Here is an 11,134-nt window from a genome sequence, read left to right as displayed (position 1 = left end):
GATAATTTCTCTTATACATTTAGCTTGACACTTTAAAGCCTGTGTTCGTATCTGTAACGGCCCGGTTAAAGTGACCCGTTAATCCATATGAAAATACAAATTTCGGTTCACTCCTTGGGCTCTAGAGAAAAGTCTTCTCTAGGATCGTCAACGTTCTGTCGATAAAGAAATATGACTAAATAGAAACAGTACTAACGTCAAGAAAATATGTTAGCGGAAGCTCTAACGTACAACTCGAGATCCTATAGGCCTCTAGATAAACTGATTGAAATAAGCGGAAGCGAAAAGAAAACTACACTATCTCCTGTTACATAAGTACAGAGTTTCTTTCTACTCATAATCCAATACAAAAAGATAATAGCATAGTCTTGATGATTACGGGTTCTAAGTCGAGACCTCACTCCGGACTCCACCTGCAATCAACCTACTAGTCGTCGTATGACAACACACAGTAGGTTCCAAAGAAACAAACCAATACACGTCAGAGACTTCATACAAATATCAAACAGGTTGAATACAAGCAACATGTTCATCCTAGCATGATAGGCTCTAATACATTCATTATTAGTTAATCTCAACTTGTAACGTTGCCCGTCCTGTTCGGGTCGTTCAAGTATAAATCATACACTATTAGATAATTCCAACTTGTAACGTTGCCCGTCCTGTTCGGGTCGTTCAACTATAAACCAATCCTTTTGGTGGAATACCCTTGGGAGAGCTAATCCCAAGGCAACCATCGACCTAAGACGTTGCCCGTCCTGTTCGGGTCGCCAAAGGCTAAAGTATGCATACCCCCATGGTGACCGTAATGATCCAGCCATGGGAACAATAATTGTAATAATCCAAACCAATACGTTAACCCCTTTGGGTAACATAATATAACCAAACGTCAACCCCTTTGGGTGACAAACACATAAATTCTCAATTTTAAAATTTATTTCTTTCAAATTATTTGAGGTGTCTAATCCTTATGTGATTTACAATGCCTCGATTAGAAATGAAACAACACTACTTGCACAACCACATAAACAGTATGGTCTAAGCGTGTACCTTTAAGCGCTGCAAACAACAATGTTCAAGCACGACAGAAATTTCGCCCTCTTATGAATCGAGGTCCTAAATAACACACACACAAAACGATCACGTACTAGGACGTGTTTACACATTTAATCCACTCCATACTCTAAAATATCACTAAGACTTGATAATTTTCAATTGTTTACATCCAATTCCCAATGGTTCCAAATTTCAAATTCTGACCAGAAACTTTAAGGGCCATTACGGACATATTAGAAAATTCAAATGAAAAATCCGACTTCGCCATTGCGTTCGGAATGCGTCAATTACCTTGGGTACCAAATTTTGTTAAAGAATATTGATCAAGAAGTTCTTTTGTTAATCCTTTTAACAAATTAGAGTTTATTAAAGGGTTATTAGAGAAAAATTACATATATAAAAGAAAAATATTCAATCCTCTTATAAGTTATAGGATATCATCATACATAAAATATAATTCTTTTAGAAATCTTTGTATATAAAATCTATAATTAACAATTCAATTAAACTTACCCTTTGATCAAAAGATTGTATTGAACAACAAGATTTTTTTTTTTTTTTTTTTTTTTTTTTTTTTTTTTTTTTTTTTTTTTTGCTTTTGGCTGCCGAAAACAAGAAGAGCAAGAAGAGAAATATTTTTTTCTGAATTTTGTGTTTACTTGGAGGATTAGGATTGTGAGGGATTATGGGATTAAAAAGCCATTAAGGAGATAATTTACTTAATGTGCCAATAATGCTCACTTATGAGAGGAGTTACAAAACTCCTCACATGCCTAGCACCAACCGGCCACCCTTCACCTCCCACAACATATTTTTTTTCCTTTTTTTTTTGTTAATTAATTAAAGTAATTATTATATTATTGTTAAAATAACAAAGAAACGTCACACGATAGCATCGTACGCGATAAAACTCGTTACCGTTAAAATTAAACTTACTTTATTTCTTATAATTAACTATGTAAAATAATATAATTTAATATTAATTATTTATTTTTTTTTGTTATACTTTATTTTATTATATTTTATTTTATTTTTTAAACCCAAGAAATTACGGAGTGTTACCGACTACCCCTCTTAAAAGATGTTACGTCCTCGTAACTTGCATGGCAACGGAAAACGCAGAACACACATTTTATCATAACACAACACTTGCAAAAAGGCAAAACTACCAACCAAAAAGATTTAACATTACTTGCGCGAAATTCCTATCGCCCTCTACCCCCTTAAGAAGTTACGTCCCCGTAACGCTACTAACCTGAAAGAGGTGAGGGTACTTTTCTCGCATAGAGTCTTCCGTTTTCCATGTAGCCGCTTCACGCTCGTGATTTGACCACAGGACTTTTACCATAGATATATCCTTCCGTCGTGTACTACGGACCTTCGTGTCCAAGATTCTAACCGGTTTCTCAGAGTAAGACAAGGATGTATCCAAATATAAAGATTCGGGATCTAAGACATGAGAGGCTGCGGCATGATATCGCTTAAGCTGCGACACATGAAATACGTCATGTACCTTTTCCAAGGAGTTTGGAAAGGCTAACCGATAAGCCACTTACCCACACGTTCCAAAATTTCATATGGTCCTGTGAATCGAGGGCTCAACTTTCCACGAGTACCAAAACGTATTACTCCGCGCATGGTGACACGCGAAGTAATACTCGTTCGCCCACGATGAATTCTTCTGGTCGTCGCTTCAAATCAGCATAAGACTTTTGATGATCCTGTGCCGCTTTCAAACGATCCCTTATCAACTTCACTTTTTCAGTCATCTGAAATAACAACTCAGGTCCCAAGGTCACCGCTTCGGTGAAATCATCCCAATAAACCGGACTACGACAACGACGCCCATACAAAGCCTCAAATGGAGCCATTTGTATAGATGCCTGATAACTGTTGTTGTAAGAAAATTCGACTAGATCCAAATGTTCATCCCACGACCCTTGCCATTCCATGGCAATAGCGTGCAACATATCCTCTAATATCTGATTTGTCCGCTCTGTTTGCCCATCCGTCTGTGTCAATACACAAACCAATCCTTTCTTCGATGCGTCACTGTAAACAGCATAATCCAACTTTGGGTCAGGTAAAGTAAGAACAGGGGCCGTAGTTAACTTTTCCTTCAAAGTCATGAAGGCTTGTTCACACTCGTCAGTCCATTCAAACTTCTTCTCTTTCTTCATCAAAGAAGTCATAGGCCGAGCAATTCGTGAGAAATCTTTGACAAAACGACGGTAATACCCAGCAAGGCCTAAGAAACTTCGTACTTCGGTAACATTCTTTGGTGATGACCAGCTTCGAACTACCTCTACTTTCACCGGATCCACCGAAATACCCTCTTTAGAAACAAAATGGCCCAAAAATGATACCTTTTCCAAACAGAGTTTGCAGGACTAAACGTAGATGTTCCTCGTGTTCATCCCGGTCCTTCGAATATACTAATAAGTCATCAATAAAGACAACCACGAACTTATCCAAGTACGCACTAAACACTTGGTTCATTAAACACATGAACGCAGCTGGAGTATTTGTCAACCCAAAAGGCATCATGGTGAACTCATAATGTCCATAACGTGTTCTAAAAGCTGTTTTATGTATATTCCATTCAGCTATTCTTAGCTGATGATAACCCGATCTTAAGTCAATTTTTGAAAAGATTCTGGCTCCTCTCAATTGATCAAATAAGTCATCAATCTGGGGTAACGGGTATTTATTCTTAACGGTTACCTTGTTTAACTCCCTGTAGTCGATGCATAATCTCAAACTACCGTCTTTCTTCCTCACAAACAAAACTGGAGCGCCCTAAGGTGAAACACTAGGTCGAACATAACCCTTATCCAACAATTCTTCAAGCTGAGACTTTGATTCCTCCATCTCTTTCGGAGCCATACGATAAGGGGCCTTAGAAATCGGTCCAGTCCCAGGTACCAAGTCTATCGTGAAGTCAATTTCCCGTTGAGGTGACATACCGGGAATCTCGTCAGGAAAAACATCCAAAAATTTATTCACTACAGTTTTATCCTTGGGATCCTCCTCCTTCTTTCCCCCTTGGCTGATATGACATAAGTACAAAGGGTGTCCTTGCCTCACGAGTCTTTGCAATTCTAATGTCGACACCAAATTCGTCCTGGGCCCCTTGGGAAACTTTCTATATCTAACGTTTTCCCCTCGTGGTCCTTCTAACAATACTCTCTGCTCTCCACATTCAATAGTGGCTTTATATCTTCCTAACCAATCCATCCCCAAAATTACCTATATGCCTTCCATATCTAATACATACAAGTCACTAGGAAAGACAACTTTTCCCATCTTCAAGGGTACATCCTTGTACAGTCTATTACAACTGTACAATTTTCCCGATGGGACAGCCTCCGTATAAGAAACGTTTTCAAAAGTTCCTAAATTCAATTCTTCTACTTTACTCTTTGCAAGAAAAGAACATGTAGTTCCCGAATCAAATAATACATTCACAGCTGTAGAATGAATGGCGAACGTACCTGTAACCACATCCGTCGCTTGGTCAGTTTCTCTTGCACTGACCGCATATACTCTTCCATTAGCCGGCTGTGCATTCATTCCTCCCACTTGAATGCCCCCACGATGCATTTCTGACTCTTCAACCCGGTTTCCATCTATCCGGCCTTGTCCCCCATTAAAAGGTCACTGAAACCTCTAACCCACATTGCCACGATTTCCATTCTCGTACTGTCGGCTGACTTGACTGCCGGCGTTGTTTGAATTCTGTTGCCGGTGCTGCCCACCTGGCTGTTGACTTCTACCCCCTTTCTTTATGTAGTATTCATACTCTCTATGGCCTCTTTTGTGACAAAAATTACACTCAACCAGATTTTCGTCACAATCTTTTCCCGGATGGTTTTTCTTGCACCTCCTACAGAAATAATTCCTCTCATTGCCATCTCGATCCAGTAATGGCTTCGCAGGCTTAGCTTCTCCCTTAAAGCCCGCATTTGCCCCAGACCCCCTTCTTGAAAATTGCCAAAATTTCTGGCTTTCTTTTAATAAAAACCTGCTGGAGTCCCTGATGCCTGACCAGCACCTTCTTTTCTCTTCTCGGGGATATTACCTTTCTCTCTTTCCTTCTCCTTCCTCAAGATATTCCCTATTTGAGACGCTCGCTTGTACATCTGTTCCAAGCTGTTATAACGATCACTTTCAATATGTTTTTGAATTTTGAAGGATAAACCTAGCTCAAAGCGTTGCATCTTTTTCTCTTCAGTGGGCACATCGTCAGGACAATACTTGAGGTACTCCATAAATTTGTGGTAATATTCATCAACAGTCATACCACCCATCTCTAACCGCGCAAACTCATTCGACTTATCTTTCCTTACGTGCAGCAGATAGAATTTCTCTCGCATGGCCCTTTTAAACAATTCCTAACCAAAATCCCCCTCAGCATGCTCCAACAACCCCGATCTACTGTTTGCCCACCAGTAGTCGGCCTCTCCAACCAAATAAAATGCAGCCTGATTGACTTTCAATTCTTCTGGGCATTCTACTACATCAAAAAGTTTGTCAAATTCTCTTAACCAGAGTTCAAGCTCGGACGGTTCCCCTTTACCATCGAAAGTCGAGGGTTTGCTCTGACTAATCCGTTTGCTCATTTCAGATGCTAATTCTGACATAGACCTCTCTCGTGGTGCGCTTACACTTGATAATGCTTTCACCAGATTTCTTAGCGTACGGTTAGCATCATTTTTAGACAGTCTCTTTCTTGACAAAGGAGGCATCTTCTGCAAGGAAAAAGAAGGTATTTATCACAACAAAGACCTAAGGATTCGAAAGTTTTAGAGAAAGGACAGAGTTTTGCTGAATTTTGACTTAACATACAATTACTTATTTACTAGTGCTTAGGTATATTTATTTATATATGTATATAATATTAAACTTAATAAAAACATTGTAAAAGTGACTCAATATATAATGCACATCGCACCTCATTGGCAGAAACCATAAACATACTATGATATTTTATTGATATAACCTGATGCGTTTTAACTGATTCCCGCAAAGCTTTTACATTTTTCATAAAGATAATAACTTAAAAAGATATAACTAAAGGAAAAACATTGAAGAAAAGAAGGAAAACATTTTAACGCCAAGCGTCCAAAGTGTCAACACTCTCATCATAGATTGCTAAGTCAAAGTCCTCATCATCTGCATCTTCCCCAGAATCAGAGCTGGAGTTTGAGTGTGCTTCTTCTGATTCACTATCACTATTCCTAGGGTGGTTTATTGGTACTTCCTCCATGTCTTCTTCGGGATCCTCTTCATCTGAGCAACCCCTATCAAACCCAGTCCCATAACCATAAAGATCATAGTGCGACCCCCAATTACCACTCTCATCTTCGCTGGAAATATCTACATAAGTAGGTGGTTCCCGCTTGGGCTCCCACATTTTGACATCACTCTCCGACTGAATCTCGGTTTCCACTAATGGAGGGTCGGGTAGGTTCCGCTCCTTCGACGGTTCCATGACCACATCAGCGCCGTCCGATATGTGGGGCTCGCCCTCCTCCTCGGGTTCTACATTTTTCCTAGATTCGGACAAGCGATGTAACTCATTTAGGTCCAAGTCTAAATCATAACATACCCTGTCAGCTTTTGCCTTAACCATACGCATCCTCTCCCTATAATCTCGGATACTTTCACCATCCCTTATTCTCCATATATCAGCATTGGAGACTTCTCTCCAGGCAGTCTCTAGGTCAAACATCGATACCTCACTAGTCTCCCTGGGGGTGTGTGAGTCCAAGGGTGTTTTTACCTTATTCATGTATCCTGATTCTACATGAAAGAACAAAAATAAAACATTACTTATCACCTAACAACATACAACACAAACACATATCAACAAATTTACGTCCGAAGAACTACTCCCCAACTCTCTACTAGGTTGTTTATTCCTTTATCATCTGAGGAACGTTGGCCCTGATACCAATTGTAACGACCCGGTTAAAGTGACCCGTTAATCCATATCAAAATACAAATTTCGGTTCACTCCTTGGGCTCTAGAGAAAAATCTTCTCTAGGATCGTCAACGTTCTGTCGATAAAGAAATATGACTAAATAGAAACAGTACTAACGTCAAGAAAATATGTTAGCGGAAGCTCTAACGTACAACTCGAGATCCTATAGGCCTCTAGATAAACTGATTGAAATAAGCGGAAGCGAAAAGAAAACTACACTATCTCCTGTTACATAAGTACAGAGTTTCTTTCTACTCATAATCCAATACAAAAAGATAATAGCATAGTCTTGATGATTACGGGTTCTAAGTCGAGACCTCACTCCGGACTCCACCTGCAATCAACCTACTAGTCGTCGTATGACAACACACAGTAGGTTCCAAAGAAACAAACCAATACACGTCAGAGACTTCATACAAATATCAAACAGGTTGAATACAAGCAACATGTTCATCCTAGCATGATAGGCTCTAATACATTCATTATTAGTTAATCTCAACTTGTAACGTTGCCCGTCCTGTTCGGGTCGTTCAAGTATAAATCATACACTATTAGATAATTCCAACTTGTAACGTTGCCCGTCCTGTTCGGGTCGTTCAACTATAAACCAATCCTTTTGGTGGAATACCCTTGGGAGAGCTAATCCCAAGGCAACCATCGACCTAAGACGTTGCCCGTCCTGTTCGGGTCGCCAAAGGCTAAAGTATGCATACCCCCATGGTGACCGTAATGATCCAGCCATGGGAACAATAATTGTAATAATCCAAACCAATACGTTAACCCCTTTGGGTAACATAATATAACCAAACGTCAACCCCTTTGGGTGACAAACACATAAATTATCAATTTCAAAATTTATTTCTTTCAAATTATTTGAGGTGTCTAATCCTTATGTGATTTACAATGCCTCGATTAGAAATGAAACAACACTACTTGCACAACCACATAAACAGTATGGTCTAAGCGTGTACCTTTAAGCGCTGCAAACAACAATGTTCAAGCACGACAGAAATTTCGCCCTCTTATGAATCGAGGTCCTAAATAACACACACACAAAACGATCACGTACTAGGACGTGTTTACACATTTAATCCACTCCATACTCTAAAATATCACTAAGACTTGATAATTTTCAATTGTTTACATCCAATTCCCAATGGTTCCAAATTTCAAATTCTGACCAGAAACTTTAAGGGCCATTTCGGACATATTAAAAATTCAAATGAAAAATCCGACTTCGCTATTGCGTTCGGAACGCGTCAATTACCTTGGGTACCAAATTTCATAATTTCTAACATCCAATTACTATTTTTAATTATTTTAAGCGTTTAACGAGTTTTTAACGCATCGGTACATAAAACAACGGAACACGACTAACGTTTCCGGGTCGGCACCTTTAACGAGACAGAACAGCTGCTGCCCGAATACATATATGTATATTTTTTTTAATTTCATTATTATTATTATTATTATTATTTTATATATACATTATCAACCTTTTTTTTTAAAATCTCATGATCAAAATAACTCTAGCAAGGTCACATTCACAAAATCCTTCAAGAGACTTGCAATTTCATAAATTATGATAATTAAATTAAATACTTAATTCTCTTAACAAATTAAATTTTGTAGAGAATTACAAAACCAAATCACCCTTTTAAATCAAGACACATATATATAAATATAACACAATCCTTCAAACAAATCAAATTTTGCTAAAGGATTATTAAACCCTTGGATGACTACACTACTTGATTCATACCGTTTAAATTTTGTTAGAGAAATAGACCATAAGAAATTTATTTAAATTTCAATATAACTTTAGATACTTAATTCTTATAACAAATATAAATTTTGTTAAAGAATATTGATCAAGAAGTTCTTTTGTTAATCCTTTTAACACATTAGAGTTTATTAAAGGGTTATTAGAGAAAATTTTCATATATAAAAGAAAAATATTCAATCCTCTTATAAGTTATAGGATATCATCATGCATAAAATATAATTCTTTTAGAAATCTTTGTATATAAAATCTATAATTAACAATTCAATTAAACTTACCCTTTGATCAAACCAAGATTTTATTTTATTTTATTTTATTTTTTTTGCTTTTGGCTGCCGAAAACAAGAAGAGCAAGAAGAGAATTATTTTTTTCTGAATTTTGTGTTTACTTAGAGGATTAGGATTGTGAGGGATTATGGGATTAAAAAGCCATTAAGGAGATAATTTACTTAATGTGCCAATAATGCTCATAATGCTCACTTATGAGAGGAGTTACAAAACCCCTCACATGCCTAGCACCAACCGGCCACCCTTCACCTCCCACAACATATTTTTTTTTCCTTTTTTTTTTGTTAATTAATTAAGTAATTATTATATTATTGTTAAAACAGCAAAGAAACGTCACGCGATAACATCGTACGCGATAAAACTCGTTATCGTTAAAATTAAACTTACTTTATTTCTTATAATTAACTATGTAAAATAATATAATTTAATATTACTTATTTATTTTATTTTGTTATACTTTATTTTACTATATTTTATTTTATTTTTTAAACCCAATAAATTACGGGGTGTTACAGTATCTTTTCACAAGCTCATGAAAAGTCTATATTTCCATCCTGACTTCCTGAAGTGGCTAACTTCGAACATACATAGATAGGTTCTCCTATAGATAACTTTTGTGTTCTTGTAATATGACACATCCATCTACAGCTCTTCAACTCTAGAACTAGAGAACATTTTATTGACCCACTCTGATTAACATCACAAGATCCAAGTAACTCCCTTTGGGTCTTATACTTGAGTTACTTAACAACATCAAACAAGGGATAACCACACTGAATCGTAAGACCCGGCCGTTAACAGAGCGTTAGTTTGGGTTCTATCATTAGTGTTAATTGGACACAACTCAATTCCAATTGAGGCATAATCAATGGAATTCCTTGGCAAAACTTTTTTAAAGTTATCTGCCAAGTTAAACTTTGTATTGACACAATCAAACGTTATGACCCCTTTTGTTATAAGTTTTTTCACAAGGTCATGTGTTAGTGAAATATGTCTTGTCTTACCATTATAAACTTTACTATAGGCCCTTACCAAAGCCGAATTACTTTCACAATGGATAGCCACCGGTGAAATAAGTTCAGGTAATAATGGTATCTCAAATAAGAGATTCTAAAGCCATTTTGCTTTCTTGCGTGCTGATACTAAGGCAATAAATTATGACGTCAAAAAAGAATCGGATATACATGAATACCCAAGTACTAGTAGAAGATGAATCTTCTTTGTTAATGATCTCACTTGTAACCGAGTACCTTTCGAGTACTGGAGGTTCTCGACTATAACATATATAACATATGACTCATTGCTCCTTTTAACTACCTAAGTACTATTCAAAAAGTTTTCCAATGTGAAGGTCCTGGATTGCTTGTATACCTACTTAGCTTTCCAACTGCATAAGCTATTTCGGGCCTTGTTGAGATCATAGAATACATTAAAGATCCAATCATCTTTGAGTATAAAAGTTGAGAAATTAGACTAACCTCATGAGTTAACAATTTCACACTTTAATCTATTATAGTAAACACTGGCAATAATCAAGCACATCAGAACACTTAGGTATTTTCTCAACATAGTAAGATTGACTTAAGATTATTCGATTATTAGATCTTATAATCTTTATGCCTAACTTCCCTCATATCCTTTATTTTGAAGACTAAAGATAAACAATCCTTTCCCTTCTTTACTTGAAATAAACGTGTACCGAAATTAAGCATGTTATCCACATATAGACAAATGATAACATTGTTGCCTTTGTTATCAAACTTGCTATATACACACTTATCTGACTTATTCAACTCGAATTCATACGACAAGATAGTTTCATCAAATTTTTGATGTCACTACTTTGGTGCTCGTTTTAGTCCTTAAAGAGACTTCACTAGCTTGCACACCTTTTGTTCTTGTCCTTTCATGATAAACCCTTCAAGTTGTGTCATGTATAAATCCTCTTCTAAATCACCATACAAGAATGTCATTTTGACAGTCATTTGATGGATAACTAGATTACATGACAAAGCTATCC

At 37.0% G+C, this 11,134-nt stretch overlaps 1 protein-coding gene across 1 annotated transcript in view; it reads right to left on the bottom strand.

Annotated features, from left to right (window-relative positions):
* Nucleotides 1–9,644: 9,644 nt before the first annotated feature.
* The window catches only part of LOC130807273 (uncharacterized), a 2,711-nt gene continuing 1,221 nt past the window's right edge, over nt 9,645–11,134 (bottom strand). The window contains exons 2-8 of the mRNA XM_057672432.1: nt 11,004–11,134; nt 10,797–10,898; nt 10,486–10,559; nt 10,307–10,388; nt 10,119–10,224; nt 9,889–10,016; nt 9,645–9,803 (exon numbers count right to left, since the gene is read on the bottom strand). The exon at nt 11,004–11,134 is cut by the window's right edge and continues 33 nt beyond it. Of these exons, the coding sequence (XP_057528415.1) occupies nt 9,645–9,803; nt 9,889–10,016; nt 10,119–10,224; nt 10,307–10,388; nt 10,486–10,559; nt 10,797–10,898; nt 11,004–11,134 (782 nt within the window). The remainder of the gene's footprint in view (nt 9,804–9,888; nt 10,017–10,118; nt 10,225–10,306; nt 10,389–10,485; nt 10,560–10,796; nt 10,899–11,003) is intronic.

Source organism: Amaranthus tricolor, chromosome 1 (genome assembly GCF_026212465.1).
Source record: "Amaranthus tricolor cultivar Red isolate AtriRed21 chromosome 1, ASM2621246v1, whole genome shotgun sequence".
NCBI lineage: Eukaryota > Viridiplantae > Streptophyta > Magnoliopsida > Caryophyllales > Amaranthaceae > Amaranthus > Amaranthus tricolor.
The sequence above is the reverse complement of the archived record's forward strand: the minus strand, read 5'-3'. Positions and strand labels throughout refer to the sequence as shown.